This window comes from Canis lupus, chromosome 28 (genome assembly GCF_003254725.2).
Source record: "Canis lupus dingo isolate Sandy chromosome 28, ASM325472v2, whole genome shotgun sequence".
Taxonomy (NCBI): Eukaryota; Metazoa; Chordata; class Mammalia; order Carnivora; family Canidae; genus Canis; species Canis lupus.
The window spans coordinates 30,160,285-30,181,271 of record NC_064270.1 but is presented as its reverse complement, the minus strand read 5'-3'; the positions used below and the strand labels follow the sequence as shown (position 1 = coordinate 30,181,271).

The 20,987-nt window shown below is 44.3% G+C and overlaps 2 protein-coding genes and 1 long non-coding RNA gene across 9 annotated transcripts in view; 1 reads left to right on the top strand and 2 right to left on the bottom strand.

The window, feature by feature from the left end:
* The window catches only part of LOC112672429 (SEC23 interacting protein), a 39,007-nt gene extending 30,142 nt beyond the window's left edge, over positions 1–8,865 (bottom strand). For 4 of the 5 annotated variants that reach the window (XM_025467432.2, XM_025467431.2, XM_025467430.3 and 1 more), the window contains exons 1-4: positions 8,615–8,864; positions 4,372–4,904; positions 1,774–1,993; positions 759–952 (exon numbers count right to left, since the gene is read on the bottom strand). In XM_025467432.2, the coding sequence (XP_025323217.1) occupies positions 759–952; positions 1,774–1,993; positions 4,372–4,904; positions 8,615–8,777 (1,110 nt within the window). In that variant the 5' untranslated portion in view covers positions 8,778–8,864. Of the gene's footprint in view, positions 1–758; positions 953–1,773; positions 1,994–4,371; positions 4,905–8,614 lie in introns of all 5 variants that reach the window. The other variant, XM_025467435.3, reaches the window with a different exon arrangement.
* Positions 8,866–17,114: 8,249 nt separating this feature from the next.
* LOC112672428 (uncharacterized) lies at positions 17,115–19,845 on the bottom strand. Its single transcript, XR_003144281.3, has 2 exons — positions 19,719–19,845; positions 17,115–18,690 (listed from the first exon to the last, which is right to left on the bottom strand). It is a non-coding gene; the product is annotated as an uncharacterized LOC112672428 (long non-coding RNA).
* Positions 19,846–20,101: 256 nt separating this feature from the next.
* Positions 20,102–20,987, top strand: part of LOC112672427 (minichromosome maintenance complex binding protein) — a 49,682-nt gene continuing 48,796 nt past the window's right edge. For 2 of the 3 annotated variants that reach the window (XM_025467429.3, XM_025467428.3), the window contains exon 1: positions 20,102–20,281. In XM_025467429.3, coding sequence (XP_025323214.1) covers positions 20,224–20,281 — 58 coding nt within the window. In that variant the 5' untranslated portion in view covers positions 20,102–20,223. The remainder of the gene's footprint in view (positions 20,282–20,987) is intronic. The other variant, XM_049103638.1, reaches the window with a different exon arrangement.

Below are 20,987 nucleotides of genomic sequence, written 5' to 3'. Positions count from 1 at the left end.
GCTCAAACTCACAACCCTGAGATCAAGAGTCACGCACTATCCCACCTGGGCCAACCAACAGCACCCCCAGTTAGTTATTTCTATTGCACAGGAATACCATTAACTCTGTGTGTGTTGATTTTATATCCAGACTTGTGCTACTGATATTTGTAAAAGTTCTCCTGACTTTCTATATAGATAATCATGTCATCATCAAATAGGTGTTTTTCTATTTCCAACTCTTGTCTCAGTGCTCTCATAGGACAGGATCACCTACAAAATATTGAGAAATATGTCTGCTTCTCTTCTCATTGGTTTTTTCACTTCTTAACCTCCTCTGCATCTTCCCTGATCTGGTCTCAGCATCATGAAAGAGGCTGAAGAGGAGCTAAGATCTCCCTCGGTTAAGAACAGCCATGTGTTATTGAGATGGTCAGTAGGTAGCTCTCCCACCCTCAAAGCCAGTGTCACCCATTTATAATCAAATACAACTGAGATAAAGTGAATACTTTTAGATACTGCTAAGACTTTATACTTAGACTATATGCTATAGCCTATGTTTTTTAAAGAAAAGCATAAAGGAATAAAGCCCAAGGTCACCTGGGTGGCTCATTAGCTAAGCACTTGCCTTCGGCGTAGGGCACGATCCTGGAGTCCGGGGATCAAGTTCGCATCGAGCTCCCTGCATGGAGCCTGCTACTCTCTCCGCCTGTGTCTCTGCCTCTCTGTGTCTCTCATGAATAATTTTTTTTTTTTAAAAAGGAATAAAGCCCACATACCTCTAATTTTTCACTGAACTCCTCTGTATAGGGAATAAATCTGCTGTCTGTGTCCCCTTTGTAAAACCAAGTACAGCGTCTCACTTCAGCGGGCTCCTCCTCCCAGTACACGGCCTTCCTTACTCGATCATAGAGATAAACATCATAGCGCCCTCCATCCGTGCCTAGAACGACGCTCTCGGGATCTGGCTGGACTGGAGTATAAAATCCACATTTTAACCCAACAGTTACAAGAGATGTTTAAGAGTAATAAATAATGAATATGGTGACTGGCTGATCCTAAAAGACAAAGAACTAAGCCCATTTTTGTTTAAAAATAGAAGTTTATGATCAATTTGTGCTGCTCAAAATTAGGACTCTTCTTAAGTGAAGAAAAAATAGCCACAGTGAAGCTTTAAAACATGATCATGAAAAAAAAATCATAAAATCATTCAAGTAACTGGTGGGTTTCCATTTTTTCATCAAAGCAGCAATGCTCCATGAAATATGTTTCTAGAGGGTACTAACAAGTGATTGTTACATCCCATGATGAAATATCATCAGGATAAACACAAACACATATTCTCTACACTCCAATCTCAATACCTTCACACACTCCAGTGCACTACCTCAAAAAGGTACGTGGAGTGAAATCGCTGCCAAAACTCACCTGATCATAGAACACTTTTCAGAGCGTCTTCAGGAACAAGAGTTCCAAAGAAGATGTTTTATAAATGCCCGTAACTATAAACGAATAAGGGAAATAACGAAAATTGACACCCACCTTATAGGAACTACTCTATTTCTCTAATCTAAAATACCTTTAAACAAAGAAGAAAATTATTAAAACACTTCCTTAAAAACCTTGCTCTAATAACTCAGGACGTACATTTATATCATTATCTTAAGGTATAGTCTGGTGCAGTCCACCAGGACTAAGGAATCTGACACACACAAAAAGCGAGCCATGGATAAATCACTCTTTACTTCTTCTCGTCCTAAAATCAAATGCAGGCGATGCATAATCAGTGCTTACCTGAATTATAGATTTCTTCAAGATTCAAAGAGTCAAACACACTGAAAGGCATCCATAGCTGTTTGTATTCTACCTCCTTGCAGTAAAACCAATGGGGCTGAACAGGTTCGTACTGGTTCTGAAGTAGAAAAGGTGGCGCGTGCACAGAGGGACCTGCAGGTCTAGCAAGTGCCTGCTGTTGCGTTGGAGGGCTCAACCCTGATGGCACTGAAGGAGGAATCTGAAGGATGCAAAAAAATTAGGACTATGACATTAGTCCAAAAAAAATTCCATGTACGCCTCAGACCCAAAGGGATGTTTGCAATGATTACCCTACACATATTTCTAGACAACCATTTAGATTAATAATTAGGCCTTAAAGCAACTCAAATTTTTAAAAAACCTAACAAAGCCCAACACCAGTGTTAAAGTAATCTGGGCTTTCTCACATCGATGGCAAAGTAAACCAATACCTTCACAGAAATGAATCTAGCAGTTATGTCTTCTACAATTTAGTTCATCTTTATAACTTGTACATTTCTTGACCTGGCCACTTCTAAGAACTCAACCTAAAGATGTAATTAAGAAACAAGTAAAAATTTACCTACAAAGATGTACACAAAAGGTCATTTATAATAGAAAATCACTGGACACAATCTAAATGTCTAACAGAGACCTGATTAAGTTACTTAACTGTTGGAATTCTCTAGAACTATTAAAAATAATTTTAGAAAATAATCTTAACACCTATAAAATGTTCACAGAAATACATTTGTCTAAAATATAAAAAAGACACAGAACAAAATGAAAAAAGGGGTTATTTGAGGGACAATCTTTAATTATTTGGCTATTCTGCATTTTTCAAATTTTCTACACTGGAAATAATTCTAAAATCAGAATACAATTATTTTAAACATTTTTAATTGAAAGTCATTTTGGGATGCTGTATCAATGCTAAAGTTACTGAGGTTAACTGTACTGTGGTTATGTTAAAGAACTTTCTTATTCTTAGGAAATACACACAAGAATACTTAGGAGTAAAGAGTCATCATGTATTCTACTAACCAAGTGTTTCCCAAAATAACTGCAGATAACACAGTGAGAACAGGAGAGAGAGGATGCCCAAATGTGTGTGAGAACACATGTTCACAGTGACAGAACAAATGGGGTAAAAGGTTAATGACAGGTAAATATAGGTTAAGGTGCTGGGGTGCTGTTTTTATTTTTTGCAACCTTCTTTTCTCTTTTTTTTTTTTTTTAAATTTTTATTTATTTATGATAGTCACACAGAGAGAGAGAGAGAGGCAGAGACACAGGCAGAGGGAGAAGCAGGCTCCATGCACCGGGAGCCCGACGTGGGATTCGATCCTGGGTCTCCAGGATCGCGCCCTGGGCCAAAGGCAGGCGCTAATTGAACCTATTAGCTAATTGAACTATTAGCTAATTAAACTATTAGCTAATTGAAGCTAATTGAACAATTAGCTGGGAAAAGAGCATAAGGGAATTTCATAAAATTTACCCAATGCAAATGTTGTTCAATCACCCTCCTGAGATAGAGTCTGACTGTCCAGATCCAAATTTCATAATGTAAATAAAAGAAATTCAAATTGGAATAATGAATTTTAGTCTCTGTAATTGAATGTTTTGATTGAACAGGATAATTAAAAAATGAGAAATTGGCAGTCTGTTTTTTTTTAAAGATTTATTTTTTTTTTAATTTTTTATTTATTTATGATAGTCACACACACACACACAGAGAGAGGCAGAGACACAGGCAGAGGGAGAAGCAGGCTCCATGCACTGGGAGCCCAACGTGGGATTCGATCCCAGGTCTCCAGGATCGCGCCCTGGGCCAAAGGCAGGCGCTAAACTGTTGCGCCACCCAGGGATCCCGGCAGTCTGTTAATAACTGCTTGAACTCTCACATATCCCCAGAAGACATTATTGGTATCTTACACTAAAATCTGGAAATAACTAACATGTAGTTAATTCATTAAAATCAAGTACTACCTTCCATAAACTGAGAATATAAACTAATACATGAACCATTTGATGAGCTACCTTTAAACGAACGTTTACTTCAAAGCACATAGCTTACAAAAAATGCCCTCTGAAAATAGTTTGTCATCACATTGGTTATTAAAAGTGCAGTGTTTGGGCAGCCCAGGTGGCTCAGCAGTATAGCGCCGCCTGCGGCCCAGGGTGTGATCCTGGAGACCCAGGATCGAGTCCCACGTCGGGCTCCCTGCATGGAGCCTGCTTCTCCCTTGGCCTGTGTCTCTGCCGATCTCTCTCTCTCTCTCTCTCTCTCTCTCTCTCTGTGTGTGTGTGTCTTGCAAAAAAAAAGTGCAGTGATTTTAAAAACATAAGCTGAGAGAAAAATAAAAAATCACAGTGAGGGCACCTGGGTGGCTCAGTGGTTGAGCATCTGCCTTCAGCTCAGGTCGTGATCCCAGGGTCCTGGGATCAAGTCCCACATACGGCTCCCCACAGGGAGCCTGCTTCTCCCTCTGCCTATGTCTTTGCCTCTCTCTGTGTGTCTCTCATGAATAAATAAAATCTTAAAAAAAAAAAAAAAATCACAGTGAATAGCTAGGATATAAACACATGTTTCCTTACCGGTGGCAGAGATCCTACAGGCATCTGGTACATCTGAACAGGGGGTCCGGGGGGTGGAGGATGGGTGGGATGACCTTGTGTATGGCACTGTTGCAGCTGTGGTGGTGCAATATAAGGATTAGCCCGGCTGCTCACAGGGGTATGACGATACGGATTATGTCCCTGTTGGGGTGTTCCTTGCGGTGGGCTCCCAAAATTGGAAGGAGGGAGACTACTCGGCTGAGAAGGCAGATAAGTATTCATTCCCATCTGTGAAGAAGGTGGAGCACCATACTGAGCCTTCGAAATGGATGGTGAACATGCATTCAACACATCTTGGGATCCGGTTGTGAAAGGGAGAGCAGCTGGGGACTTGGAGAATGCTGAATGTCCAGCTGATGTTGCCACAGTCGTTAACGGTGACTGTCCAATATTCCCAAAAGGATCACTACTGCTTGATACCTGAGAGAAGTAACTAAATGTCTGTGGGGTAGATGTGTGAGCAGAAGTCTGACCAAGGAAGCTGTCCTCCTCACCAACATCTGTGGAATCCTCTGAAAGGGAACCAGAGAGCAAACACTTTAAAGGATAGTCTATTGTTCTGCAGATATGATCCTATATGGCAGATCTAGCAACTGTATCTTTCATTTCATTGTTCTATTTCTGCACTACTGGAAAAAAAAAAACAAAAACAAAAGAAAACCTTTTTCTTTGAAATGAAAAACTAGAGAATATGAATAAGAAACAACAAAAGAATGGAAAAATTAGAATTCATCCATAAGCCCACCTCCCAATCACTGTTAACAATTTGGTACATGAATTTTTATATTTTTTAACAAACATAAATAGTTACATATTTATTTTGTCAATATACATAAATTATACATATTTGTATGAGGATATTTTCTTTTTTTTTTTTTTAAGATTCTATTTATTTATTCATGAGAGACACAGAGCGAGAGAGGCAGAGACACAGGCAGAGGGAGAAGCAGGCTCCATGCCGGGAGCCCGACATGGGACTCGATCCCGGGTCTCCAGGATCACGCCCTGGGCCAAAGGCAGGCGCTAAACTGCTGAGCCACCCAGGGATCCCGTATGAGGATATTTTCAAAAACAAAATCTGGGATGCCTGGGTGGCTCAGTGGCTGAGCTTCTGCCTTTGGCCCAGGGTGTGATCCTGGAGTCCCGGGATCGAGTCCCACATCGGGCTCCCTGCATGGAGCCTGCTTCTCCTCTCTCTGCCTGTGTCTCTGCCTTTCTCTCTGTGTGTCTCATGAATAAATAAATAAAATCTTCAAAAACAAAATCTGTACCTATTTTTAAATCTCATTTTGAATTTTTTCCTGGTAAAAAATAATTCAAATATTATTCCATTACCAAAATACACGTAATTTTATTTCTACAGTAACAAGAAATTTAAGTACAGATATGACTCTATCGACAAGAAGGGGTGTGTCAGGGCTCTTAGCTACAAAGCATTCATTGTACAAATGAACATGCAGTATTTGTATTCCCAAGGCAAAGTAGGTCAACCATTAATTGCCATCCCTAAAGTCACACAGTAACACAACCAGATAACTAGTCATTAGAGAATGCCAAATCATGAAAAAAGTTATTTTCTAACCGAAGTTCTCATCACTTCCCTTTGCCCAAACTGATCTTCACTGCAAGTATTATCAACATCAAATTATCTTCTCTTCTGTAACCAAGTTGTAAAATAAAAGGATTTTCCCTCTATTCGGCCTCAAAAGTCCAGCCTGCTCTTCCTAAGCTTTTTATAAGCCTTAGCCTGTAGAAACTTTCCTCTTCCTAATCTTTTCCTTCTCCAGTCTCATTCCCTCTTATCTCCTACTGCTAGAAGCAGTAAACAGAGGACCCACACCCAGCAGACAGTACACTGTGATCCTTGTCCGACTGGCCTTCTTTCAAGCTTCAGAATCCTTCTTGACCTCGGCGGAAGAAGGCCACTGGACTCAACAGTGATTCTGGCTTGAGCTTCTCTGTTACTCCATTATATTTCTCACATATCAATTTAACTAAGATACTCCACTAAATACTTTTCTCAGTTGTTTCTTTGTAACTAAAAATATCACCTCCTGCACAAAGGAGGTTCTATTCCCCTTTTTGGTAACATTTCCAGTGCCCACTCTCTCTTTTCATCTACCTGGACTTCACTTGTTTTATTTCTCAGTTCATCTCTCAACACTAAAAACATGGAATGGGAAAAAACCTCTGTGGTATCCTTTGTCCTTTGGATCAGCTTGATCCAAGAAACTTTTTTCTACTTAGCATCAATTGTAAATGGAATGCTGATCTCAAAATGCTGCCAGCACCCCTCAGGAGCACTCTCTAATTACACGTGGACACATTTGGTAAAAGACACTCACAACTTTAATGAGCACTTGTACACTCGTGACACTCCCAACTCTGTCTCAAACCGAGACTGCTCTCATGTGTTCCAGAATCTATTACTCAACTGCTTCCTCAAACTTTTGGCAGACACAGCCACATACACCTCAAACTCGGTAAGCCTGAAAATGAATGTATCACCTTAACCATCCCCCTTCCTGTGCTTCTTTTACTACCTGGCTCAACAGATGTTTGCCAACATCCATCCAGACACTCAAATCAAAACATCGTCTCTTAGGCTCCCCCACTCTCGTCATTTCTCAATCCCTTCATTCAATCCTTCAGATACACATTCAAGAAACATGTACACAGGGGCACCTGGGTGGCTCAGTTGGTTTCACACGTCTGCCTTCGGCTCAGATCATGATCTCAGCAGGGAGTCCTTTTCTCTCTCTCTCTCAGCCCCCCCCCCCCCCCCGCTCATGCTGTCTCTTTCTCTCTCAAATAAATAAATAAAATCTTTAAAAAAAAAAGGGGGGGGGGGATCCCTGGGTGGCTCAGCGGTTTAGCACCTGCCTTTGGCCCAGGGCGTGATCTTGGAGTCCCGGAATCAAGTCCCGTGTCGGGCTCCCTGCTTCTCCCTCTGCCAGTGTCTCTGCCTCTCTCTCTCTCTCTCTCTATCATGAATAAATAAATAAAATCTTTTTAAAAAATCTTTTAAAAAAAGTAATAAAGAAACATGTACATGGTATTCATTATATGCCAGCTAAGGAGCCAGGGCTTTGGGCTAAAAAAACTGAAAGAAGAGAAGCACGCTGACAGTGCCGACAGTATGACCTCCAGTGAGTTACTAAGTCAAACAATTTATAGACTAAAAAAATCTCTCACCTCTCATCCCTGGTCCTCATGCCCAACGTGGCTGGCTAGGGCTAGAGTGCCATCCACTCTACCAGACTGACCACTCTTGCTACAGTCAGCTTTCCTCCGCTGCAATTTCAGAAAGCTCCAGTCTTTCTGAAACATACCTCTAAGTTTACTGCCTTGTTAACTTAAAGTCCTCCTGAGGCTCCCGCACAACCTATAGGATGAACCATAAACTCCCCCGCAGGGTATACGAGGCCCTCCGCTGTACCACCGACTACTTGAGCCACTCCTCTGCACGCACTCTAGCACACACTGTAGCAGGAGCTGCAAACCTGCAGGAAGGCCACAGTCCAAATAGAGAGGCAGATACGTGGCCTTCACAAACATGACACAAAAACCAATCCGCCTCTCATTACAGCCTTATACGAGGCTGGCCAGATAGGTACAGCGAAGCAGCACAGAGAGGGGAAGTAACATGCCTGAAGCCCTACAGCAATTAATTCCTGGCAGAGCCAGGGCTGAAACTCGGTCTGCGCTCCTAAATACCATGCTCTGGGTTATGTCCCGCAACCACGAAAAAGCAACACCCCTAGACAACAACAAAGAAATGGATGAGCTGGGGTGCGCACAGAAGTGGGGGCCAAGGAGGACCAGAAAGAGCTTCCCAGACAAAGCGAAGCGCTGCGTTCTGTGCCTCCACTTGGCAGGTGGAGATACCCGACTGCAGCCTAGTTACGGGGCACTAACTTCTTTGCGTTCCCCGCAAGCACCGGGCACACCACTACAGACACAACAGAAATCTGGGCAGTGCCAGTGCCACCGCGGAGAGTCCAGCCCTCGGGACAGAGGGTTCCTTGGACTACGAGCGAGCCTCAGGATCCGGCCCCCGCCCCCGACATCTCGGCGCTCCCGGGCCACTCAAATCTGGCCGCTAATGGCCGTGGCATCCAACCCACGGAGTTGGATGGAGACGGACGGAAAAGCTCCCACCCGACGCCCGGGACCCACGCCCCCCGCGGCCCCCCGGATCCCCGCACCACCTCCCTACTACCTCCCGGCAGGAGCAAGGAGGCCGAGACAGCGGCCGCCTGGGTGACTGGGATGAAGGGCACGTTGAAGCTGAATTCCGTGGCCGAGGAGGAGAAGAGCAAGTTAGTGCCCGATGAGGAGGTGGACGCGGCGCCGCCACCACCGTTAGGTTTCCTCTCGGCCATGGCTGCGGCCCACCGTCCGTTACACGTCTCCTGGCAGCCGGTGCGGCACCCCCGGCCGGAAACCGGTCACACTCGGGCCAACACACTTCCGCACTTGCGCACAAGGCCCCGGAACAACGGGAGGCTGAGGAAGCGGCCTTCCCCTTCCCCTGGAAAGCGTCGCCAGAAACCAACATGGCGGCGCTGGCTTCACGCCCGAGTCCTGGCACGTGACACGCCCAGGTGCTGCCGGGGCCGAGGCTGGAGCTGGAGCGTGGGCGTGGCTGGCGCGGCTGCTGGTTCTGAATCAAGGCATTAGCTGACGCCGAGTGAGGGTCCGAGATTGCGGGGGTGGGGCGCTCTGGGCCTCCTAAAGGTACCCACCGGAGAACGTAACTAGCAAAGATTTTGAAGAAACAGCGCAAGCCTGCAGGAGCAGACAGAGAGTGCTGCCCGCTTTGGGAGGGAAGAGGTGTGTGAGCCATTTGTAGCCAAAGCTGAGCCCAGCTCACCCACGCTCGCTCTCACATCCAGCCCGCCCACATGTCTTTCTGGACTGAACTGAACTCTTTTTTGTAGGCCCAGAAATAGAAATGGCAAAAACTTTTGAAGTTTTTAAGCCGTGTTTAAAAGGGGAACCAGGGGATTGAAATTTAGAGGTGCCACTTTTAAAATAGCTTTCTGTATCTCTCTGCAATAATCTGATTAGTTGAATCCCAAAATGCACTGTGGATGATTTGGATGTAATTGTCATCGTTCATGTAGTTAGAGATCATGAAATAAAAAAATGACAGATAAGTAGCTTTGTGGGGTGTGGAAGAAGAAGCTAGACCCCCCAAAGGAGCTTTGACATCATGTAACTCCTCCCCTGCAGCTGTTCACGTCTGCATAGAGCCTGTTTAATTCAGTAACTATTTAGTGCACTTACCGTCAGAGAGAAACAAAGCCAGACACTGGTTCAAGCAGTAAGGATGGATTTTACTCAGTATTAACTATCACAACAGAAAAGAGGGTACATCGTGAACTCAACTAAACTTCCCCAAAACAAAAGACTGGAGACTTTCTAAAGGCTGGAGTGCTAAGGGGAAAGCATTGAGAGGTGCCAAGGGGCGTTGGTCCATGTGACTAGGCCACCTGGTTTGTTAATTGGCACTTATCTGGAGGAGAAACAAACTTCTCATGTCTTTATGACAGACACTTGCACAGGTTAGAGCAATACACCACCAGGCTGGGAGGAGATGGGCCTTGAGAAGACGGTTCTGTGTGGCAGATTTGCATCTCAAAATTCTAAGGGATTTATAATTGCAAGTTTTTTTAAGTAACTGCTCTGAAAAGGGAGTTGGGAGTGGGGGTGCCTGTATGCCTAGCACCAGATTTTGTCTGGAACAAACAGTGAATTATTCTGACAGTGTTGAGCTTTCTCAAGGCAGGCGTTTTAAGGAGGACTGGGGTCGTTCTAGGGACATGACCTTAAACTGCTAGAAAGCTTGCTAGATTTGGTTAAGGAGAGAGTCTGTCATTCCTGTGGGGTGGGAAAGGCAATATCCTAAACACTGAGGGCACTGTGGTGTTTAAGATAGACACAAGACCCTTCCATCTTAGAGCTTATAGTTTGACCAGGAAGACAGAAAATTAAACACATACTGACAATAAACTATAGTGTGATGAAAGTTGTAATGTAGAAATTCCCAAGTGTGGGGCACCTGGGTGGCTCAGTGGTTTCGTGTCTGCCTTTGGTTCAGGTAATGATCCCGGGGTCCTGGGATGCAGTCCTGCATTGGACTCCCCACAGGGAGCCTACTTCTTCCTCTGCCTATCTCTGCCTCTCTCTCTCTTTTTCTCTCTCTGTGTGTGTCTCTCATGAATAAAGAAATAAAATCTTAAAAAAAATTCCCAAGTGTGTTATGTGGAATATTGACACCATCAAGAGAGGGAGGTCAAACCCTTCTGTGGGGGAAAGATAGCAAATATTTAGACCAATAGGACCATCACAAAGGACCTACATACTGTTGAGTGACATGAAAAGCTTCTTTGAAGAAGAAAAATTAAAGTCCAGACCTGAAAGTCAATGAGGAGAAGTTAACTGGAAATTTTGGTGGGGAAAGCAGTAAGAGATCATTGCAGTAAGGTTGCATTAAATAGGAATACACTGAGATGCCACATTTGGGTGTGAAGAGAAACATGGCTTAGGGTCTGGCTGGAAGCCAGTGAGCAACCGGGAGAAAGTTGGAAGATGAGGATGAAAGCAGGGCAAGGCCAGATGATGCCCGGTCTTACAAGTTAAGAACAAAAAGGAGTCAAGGTTATAAAGGAGGGTGGAGAAATAACATTTGTTCTGAAAAAAGTCCACTCTGGCTTCAGTGTAATAAAATAGATAAGGAAAGAACAAGCCCGGAAGGGCAGCTGGCAGGCTGCTACAGTGGACCAGGCAAGCAGTGATAGTGGCTCAAAAGAGAGCAATTGCAGTAGGAATGAATAGAAATAGGAGTAGCTCCTGGGCATAGACGTCAGATTGGATAGAAGCCTCTCCATTTTCTTCCTCCTAAAACTCTGTTGAAAACACAAAATAGGTGGGGGCACCTGTGTGGCTCAGTTGATTAAGCATCTGCCTTTGGATCAGGTCATGGTATCAGGGTCCTGGGATAGAACCGGCTTTGGGCTCCCTGCTGAGCGGGGAGGCTGCCCCTCCACCCCTGCTCTTGCCAGCTCTCTCGCGAGCACGCGCTATCAAATAAATAAATAAAATACTTTTAAAAAGATAAAAATATTTTATGGGTATGTTTCTTAAACCCATAAGGATGAGGAGGATGGGAGAGGATTTGACAGCCACAAGATTTTGCACACACACACAAAATGGACATGTAGTAGGTGATTTAGCAAACCAGTAATAGGAAAAGCCCAAGGACAACTTTATTTGCATCATAGAATCATCATAAAGTTTCGGGTCTGATAACTCAGGCATCTCAGGAAGTAGCAGAGGAGCTAGAGGTCCTGTAATTAGGAAGATTGGTTAAAACTGTTAGAGAAGCAGTTAGGTCCCTTTCTCCTGCTCTGAGTAACTGACCACTAACCATCCCCTTTCTAGAAAAAAAGACTAAGTTTTCCCTTCGGGAGTGGGTAACAGAAGGAACATTAGACAAATATGTGTTTACTGAATTATCAAATAATCTCTCCCACAGCCCCAGCCCAGTTTCTCCACTCAGCTCTAAGAACACTGGCAGAAGATTAGAAGAATCTTCTTTGGGGAATGGGAATGAGAGATATACAGATGCAGAAGTTAGGGCTCCCCTGGAAGATGGCCCAGCCAGATCACCCCCTAATTAAATTCATAATTAACAAACCCTATTTATATGTTCTGAGCTTCCAAACACCTTGTTAGTCCTCATGATGTGGGAAACAAAGGTGGAAGGAAGTGTGGATAAAATTAAATCTCCTTATAACCTGCAGCCCACTGACAGATACTTGAGATAGGCAGATTATAACATTCCTCCAAGATCCTGAGTCTTCTTTAACATATGAAAATTCTATTGGAATTTCCCTTATCATTACTTCTCCCAACCCTAATGTATATAATCAGTTGTTCCTCACACTCCCAGGGCAGCAGCCTTCTGCCCATGGGTCCTGTCCCTGGGCTTTAATAAAACCATCATTTTGCACCAGAGAAGTCTCAAGAATTCTTTCTTGGCTGTAGGCTTCAGACTCCACCAACAACAACATTAAAAAAAAACTACATCACCCACACTTTACTTTTTCATCTTTATTTTTGTTAACTATGCTGTATGCCCAATGTGAGGCTCAAACTCACAATCCCAAGATCAAGATCTACCTCACTCGTTAAGATGAGACATTTGTGTTAGTTGCACGATCTACCAACTGAGTCAGCTGGTGCCCTGAGTCCCCACACTGTAATATGATCACCGCATGGTTGAGAAGATCATTTAATGTGAAAGAAATCTAAACAAGACACACACAAAAGGAAGAAGAAATGGCAATTTAGAAGGAACAACACACACACAGGAAGAAAAAGACTTACAAAATCTATTAATAATATCTTCAGGGGGTAAGAAGGTCTGTAACCAAGAAACAAGACCAGGGTGTTATTTTAAAAAGAAATGTTCAGAGAACAAACAAGAAAATCAGTAGAAGGAAGATAAATAATGAGGAAATTTCACAAAAAGTGAAGCAAAAAGACAAACATATGGGAGCTAAGAGAGAAACATAAGAAAATTTGAGTGCCAGGCAAGGAAAGCCAATATCTGTATATTAAGAGTTTTGCTAAGAATAGAGACAGAGAAAATGCAGGGGAGGGAATCATCAAAGAAAAGATGTTTTATTCCCAGAAGTGAAAGATACAACTTTCCAGATTGAAAGGGTTGAGTACCCAGCACAATGGTTGAAAATAGACACACACTAGAACACTGGAGACAAACAGAAGATCCTTAAAGGTTCCAGAAGGATAAAAACAGGTCAAATGCAAAGGAATTGAGATCTCAAAAGACTTACCCCACCCAAGCACAGCTTCGAAGACAGCAAATGGAGAAGGTGCTCCACCAAAATAAAGGAAGAAGCTAAGAAAGTCTTCCTACATGGGTTATAGGAAACACAATGTCCAACACAGGTGTACAGGGGAATGTAAGGTCTTATAACAAAAAAGACCCAAGGTGCAATGGCTTAAACAAAATCAAAGTTCATTTCTCACTCACATAAGAGTATATGTAGATAACCAGCTTTTTATCTTCAACATAAGGCTTCTAAGGCTGCTCTAGTTCTTGCCAAGCACGGCAGCAGGAAGGGGTCAGAGCGATTCAGGCACAAATGTCTCATCTTAACAAGTGAGGTAGACCTTGCACAAGATGTTTCTGTTCACATTCCACCAGTGAGAACTTCGACAAAAGGCACCCTTGCTGCAAGAAGAGCTAGGAATAGCGTCCCCACCTGAGTAGCTACATCCTATCTACAATTCTGTAACTGTTCTATATGGAGGAAGAAGATTTTAAGGGCACATGACGTGACAATCACCATTACAGTGTGTCCCTCCAGCCACCAAATACCAACCCTTCTTCCCAAACGTACAACATACTCACTCTCCACAGGAAGCAACCAGATGCATCCAGATTAAAAGTCCAAGATCTCTGGATGCAGCTTGGCCTTTTCCTTGAGGTCTGGATGTGGCTCCTCATGAGCTATGACAATAACGCACAATAGATGGAGATGGTCGGGGAGCAAGGACAGGGTAAGTGCCATGGAGACTCCCACTGTCTCACAGAAATTATTAAATCCTGCTAGGCATAAATTTCAAGTACTGCCTGCCCCAATAGTAGAGAATATTTACTAGTCCTGCTTGCCTCTGATTCAAGCCTCTGGAAGTATTTCCCGAATCTATAGTGTTTCCTGGCCTCAGCTTTGCCCTTGGGGAGATTTCTCATTGTCCTTGATCTTCCATGGCCATATCTCAAGTGGCATTGGGAAGCATGTCCTCTTTGGGGGCTGTACAGCTTTGGTAGCCCACTTTCTGCTCATACGAGCGTGGGGCTTGAGACTTGCTTTAAAGCTTGACCAGCTGCAGAGTCTTTCAGGCCAAGCTCCTGGCATCTTATTCCTGATGGTTCAACATTCTTTACTTCCTTGTCTGACCTGAGCTCTTTTTCTGTCAACCTAATAAGTGTGGGAGGGAAAGCTACATCCTTAATCTGAACTTTTTTTTTTTTTTTTTCTTAATCTGAACTTTGCCACAAGACTAGATTCTTTAGCTCACCTGGGAGATATTAAAAGACCCTTGAAAATGCATTTGAGCAAGATTCTTACCTCCTCTGATCTGAATACTGAAGGCCCCGATTTCTCCTGTGCTGCCTAATCTGGTAGCACTGGCCATCTGTGGCTATTGAGCACTGGACATGGAGCTGTCCAAATTGAGATGTGCTGTAAGTGTAAAATACACACCAGACTTAAAGAATTAGTTTAAAAAAAAGAATGTAAAATATCCATTAAAGATCTTCATATTGATTATTCAAATTATAATATTTTGGATATGTTGGATTTAGCATACTATTAAAATTAATGTTATCTGGGGGCACCTGGGTGGCTCAGCTGGTTAAGCATCTGACTCTTGGTTTAGGCTCAGGTCATGATCTCAGGGTCATGAAATTGAGCCTCACATCAGGGTCCATGTTCAGTGTGGAATCTGCTTGAGTTTCTCTCTCTCTCTCTCTCTCTCTCTCTCTCTCTCTCCCCCTCTCAGTCCCTCCACCTTCTCTCTTTCAATTAAATAAAATCTTTTTGAAAATTAATGTTCCTTGTTTCTTTTTTACTTTTTTAATCATTTTATTGAGGTACAATTTACATGATAAATTGTATGAACTGTAAATGTATAATTCTATGAGTTTTGACAAAACTATGTATCAGTGTAGAATAATTCCATCACCCTAGAATATTCCCTGTGTTCCTCTTTCCAGCCAATTTATAACTTCATAAGTTCTACTCCCAGCCCTATTCAACCACTGATCTACTTTCTATTTTTACATTTTGCATTCGTCTTTTTGTTTTGTTTTTGTTTTTTGGTGGTACTATTTTTATTTAAGTTCAATTAATTAATATATAATGTATTACTAGTTTCATAAAGGTAGAGGCCAGTGATTTATCAGTCTTACATAATACTCAGAGCTCATTACATCACATACCCTCCTTTATGTCCATCATCCAATTACCCCAGCCCCCCACCTCCCCATATTCAACTTTAGTAAGTTTCATATAAATGTAATCATATAGTGCCTGCCTATATTTTGTACCTGCCTTCTTTTGATCAATATAATGTTTTTGAGGTTTCATCTATGTTATGTGAATCATAGGTTATTATTTTTTCCTTTTTAAGTAATGTTTTATTGTATGGCTATAATACAATTTATTCATTCATTTGTTGGTGGACATTTGGGTTGTTTCACGTTTGGGGCTATCATTATTAAAGGTGCAATGAACATGTGTGTAAAAATCATCATGTAGACATTGTTTTCACTTCACTTAGGAGTAGAATTGCTGGATCTGGGGATCCCTGGGTGACTCAGCGGTTTAGAGTCTGCCTTTGGCCCAGGACATGATCCTGGAGTCCTGGGATCGAGTCCCATGTCGGGCTTCCAGCATGGAGCCTGCTTTTCCCTCTGCCTGTGTCTCTGCCTCTCTCTCTCTCTCTCTCTCTCTCTCTATGTCTATCATAAATAAATAAATAAATCTTAAAAAAAAAAGAATTGCTGGATCTTATAGTCAAGTATTTTTAACTTTGTAAGAAATTGCCACTTTCTTTCTTTTTTTCCAGATTTATTTTATTTATTTTAGAGAAAGAGAATGAGCAGGAAGGGGAAGGAGAGGGAGAGAATCTCAAGCAGGCTCCGCACTGAGTACAGACTCCACACAGGGCTTGATCCCATGACCCTGAGATCATGACCTAAGCTGAGACCAAGATTTGGACACTTAACTGACTGCACCACCTAGATGCCCCTCTTTTTTTTTTTTTTTTTTTTTAGATTTATTTATTTAGACCGTGTGGTGGGGAGAGGAGCAGAGGGAGAGGGAGAGAGAGAATGCAATGCTCAAATGAAAATCCAACCTGTGTTTAACACAGAGTCATTCTAGTCATCACCATTCCATCCATAATAAAGAAGGAAAAAACATATCTGGACCAAAAATTTTCTCATAAGAAAGAAATTTAAGTGGAAGTTCCAGACATCTTATTTGCTCTTAGTACTTTGTTAAGAACCTAATCACACAGCCTCAACTAACTGTAAAGACAGCTGGGAAATGTAGTCCCTAGTTGGGCAACCAGCCTCAGCAATACCTCTGAAAGTAGGAAATGCAGTTCTTCCGTAGGCAATCTGTCTATAGGTATGGAAGAAGGAGGGAACAGATTTTTTTCAAAGTCTCAATGAAAACATGAAAGGAAAGAGAATCCTTTAGGATAATGTGGTAGGAGACCCTAGGAAGACAGTTTAATACCAGAGGTAGAGGGCAGACTAGAAGTCCAGACTGGAACAGGTCCTAAAAGCTCAGGAAAAGATATCCAAACACCAATAAAAATAAATTTATATAAAAAAATTTATCCAAGAAAATATGTCTAAACACCTAGAGAGGAAATTTAGGACAACTGATGGAAAACGTGCATTATCCATTCGGCAACCATTTATTGTGCGCCTATGTTGTGCTAGGCACTGTTCTAGGTGCTAGAAAATAAAACTGTATAGATACCCAAAATCATTGCTTCAAGGATCTTAGAATGTAGGGGAAATTCTTGTGCAGCTGGGGTCTAATTAATAACAAGTATGTAGAAAACTAGCGAATGTTTAAAAAAAAATTACCCCACTCTGAAGTCAATTACATTTAACTCTTTCAGTTGATTCTTTCAGTATTTATTTCTAAATTAACATGATTACATTCCCACTTCTGAAGTTTTCCCTGTTTGCATTATGTGTTGACTTCCTAGATGAACAATGAAGATTTTGCCCCTTTTGATCTTTGTCTTCATCATATATATGAAGCCTTTACCCCCAACCTCTCACTAAAGTTAAATTATAATGTTGGTTAGATCAACATTCAAATTTTAACATTATTATGATTATATGAACACTATTAGTAGCCAAGTCATATAATGAATTATCATTATTTTAATTTTTCTTTATAAGCTTTGTTTTCCTAGGCTTGGAACACTCTTCTCACATACTTTCTGCCTAGTTAACTCTTAGGTATCTTTTCAAGTCCTAATTAAATGTCATATTTTAGGGAAGCCCTCAAGGATCCTTTTCCTTTACCAAAGGTAAAGGGATTACTTAATGCCCTCCTTAACAATTCAAGCTTGGAGTGGGGGCAGAAGTGCTGTTACTGGTGGTGGGGGAAAAAATCATGCCATAGCGATGTACTCTTTGGACCCTGCTGTGGCCTCTTACATTTTCATAACTACTTATTAGTAGTATCAAATGCGTTCCTACAGAAAAATTAAATGTTACAGTCATTCATATTATAAAATAATGACATTTTTAGAGCATCACAGTGTCTCGTTAAGTATATCTGAGTAATCATCTAAAACTGAAGTGTCCCTAGTCACTGCTGACTTGGTATCCAATTGCAATTCATATAAAGCAAATCTTAGATTATTATGACTTAAAAGCAGACATTTTCATGTCTGCATACATTTAATTTGCATGTGACAGGTCCTGAAGCTAAAATATGGGATTTCTCCATTTAATACCAGGGATATGGCAACCCTCTCTGCTAAACAAATAAATAAATGAATGAAGTGGTAGTAGTGCCCTGGATTTGAAACTCAATTTTCTCAGCTCACGCAAACTCACAGGAGCCAGATGTATAATCCAGTATGTTAATTAATTAGTTCACAATGAGAAGTACAAATTATACCCCCCCACACCTTTGCCCAAAGTCAGGCTTGCAACTTAAATTCAGTTTTTGTTCTTGGGCTCCCCACTTTCCAGATTCCATTCAGACCATCCTTCTGTTAACAAGCGCTATATTTGGCTGCTGATACCGCAGTTTTCCCAGGTACATTCCAGGCCTCGGAGGAACATGCTAGTTCATGGCTGAACTTGGATATTTTCCAAATATCCATACTAAAAGGTTACTCTTAGATTTGATCTTTTGTGTGTGCTGATGCCACTTCATTCTGAGGGTATCTCGATACAGGCACGTTGTTCTACTATGCTTTATTGCACTTCACAGATGTTGCATTTTTGTCTGTTTTTACAGATTGAAAGTTTGTAGGAATACCATTCAAAGCAAGTCTATTGACAGTATTCTTCCAAAAGCATTTGCTCACTGGGTATCTCCGTGACAGATTTTATAATTCTCGTGGTATTTCAAACATTTTCATTAGTGCTGTATTTGTGATGAAGATCCATGATGGGTGATTATGATTTGCTGAAAGTTCAGATGACAGCATCTTTAAAAAAAAATGTATTTATTTGGGGGAGAGGAGCGGAGGGAGAGGGAGAATATCTCAAGCAGACTCCCTGCTCAGCCCTGAGCTGGATATGGGGCTCCATCTAATGACCTTGAGATCATGAGCTGAGCTGAAATCAAGATGATGCTCAAAAGGGGACACCTGGGTGGCTCAGTGGTTGAGCGTCTGCTTTCAATCAGGACCTGATCCCGAGGTCCAGGATCAAGTCCTGCATCAGGCTCCTTGTGGGGAGCCTGTCCCCCCTCTCTTTCTGTCTCTCATGAATAAATAAATAAAATCTTTTTTTTTTAAAGATGATGCTTAAAAGACTGAGTCACCCAGGTGCCCCCAGATGATAGCATCTTTTAAGCAATAAACTATTTTAAAATTAATGTACTTTTTAAAAAAGACACAATGCTATGGCACACTTAATGGGCTACAGTACCGCACACACATAAAAAAAAATCGTTATCTGTACTGGGAACCCCCAAAATTCATTTGATTCATTTTACTCTGATTTTCACTTTATTGCGGTGGTGTAGTTAAGGAGCGGCATCTCTAAGGTATGCCTGCCTGTACACACCTTCTGCAGGAACCTGCCAGCCTCCAGGCAGAGGCCGACCAGGTACGGTTCCAGTCATGAGCTTGCCTCCTAATTAGGAACTGGTCCCTCTACCCTCCTGCTGGAGTTGACAGCAAAGGTCGCTTGGGATTTTTCAGAGTGCCCTCATGTGAATGTCTACCTCCGCCAGTGGGGTAAGACTTTATGCAACTGAAGGAAAGCCCCTGCATGGGTTTCAGGCAGGGCTCCAGAGAAGGGAGTAACACAAAAACAAAAAGCAGCACCAAGACGAGGTGGGTGGGCCCCAAGGGCCGTTTCACCCATTCATTTCGCCCAGAGAGGACCTCGAGGTGTCCTTGGGCTTGTGCTTTTTCAGGTTGCTGCGGCCTCCGACCTGGGCAAGGCGCTTACTTGAATTAATAAATCAGACACAGGCAGTCCCCCCCCCCCCCCCCCGCCTTCCCACCTGCACGGCGTGATCAGAGGCAACGCGCCTCCCTCCGGCCCCGACGCCAGGCTCCCTCCCCGACGCCCCGGGTGCCCTTCCTTTTGCCCGTGTCCAAGATGGCGGCCGGGGCGTCGCCGCCGCGTCGCGGCCCCGCCCCGCCCGGCCCCGCCCCGCCCCCGCGCGAGCCGGCCCGCCCCTCCTCCCGCCCGCGGGGCCGCGCCGCGCGCTCCCGCCGCCCCTCCCCGCTCGAGCTCCACCCAGGTCGCAGGCAGCGCGGTCGGCGGCGCCTATTTCCCGCCATTGTGCGAAGTGGAGGCTGGGGGCCCGCACGCGCCTCCTGCCCGCGGCCCGCGGCTCCTCGCAGTCGCCGCCGCGGCCGTGGTTCCCCGAGGCGCGGGCAGGCCGGGCGGCGCGCGCCCCGAGGCTCGCGGTGCGTGGGCGGGCGGCGGGCGGCCGAGCCCCCGAGGAGGAGCCGCCGCGGCGCGGGACGCCGGGCCGCGCCGCCCCGGCCGCCGTCGGCGAGATGCCCTGTGGGGAGGATTGGCTCAGCCACCCGCTCGGGATCGTGCAAGGCTTCTTCGGTGAGTGGCGGCGCCGGGGGCGGGCCGGGCGGCCGCCGAGTTGCCCGAGCCCGGGGCCCGGCCGCACGCGGGGCTCCCCGAAGGCTCTCGCGGCCGGCGGGCCTGCGCGGGCGGCGCCGAGGCTCCCACCTGCCCGATTCGCGGCTCGCGGGCGGCCGGGTTGGGTGACGCGGCGAGGAGCCGGCGGTGGCGGTGAGCGCCGGCCTGGCTCCCGTCGGCGGCGCCCCGGGGCGGGGGGGGGCGTGCTCCGTGCCCCGCGCCCCGCGCCCCGCAGCTCGCGCAGGGGGGGCTCCTGACCCCCTCGGGGACCCGCCGGCACCGCGCGGGGAGCAGCGCCCTGCCTGCGGGGAGCCTGCAGGATATTTCAAAACTTCCGGTGTGTCGGGGGAGCGCTCGCTCGCCGCCCGAAGTTGGCTCTAACTACTCTATTACACGCATCCTCCCTTTTCGAGAGAAGATTGGGCGCCGGGGCCCAATTTTTCGTTTTCCTCTTAGGATGACTTTAGAACCCGCCGGGTGGCATCCCGTCTGTCTGCCCCCGGGCCGGAGCTCTGGCAAGAAATGTTGGAGCTGCCCCAGAAGGAGGTCCCTACGTAGAAAAGAGCAGAAGACGCCGCAGACAAGCTTATTATTGGTACATTTTAGTTGCAGTTGATTTTGCAAGTGGTACTTGGCTGCTGAGCGTCCTTGAGGGAAAGATTTATGT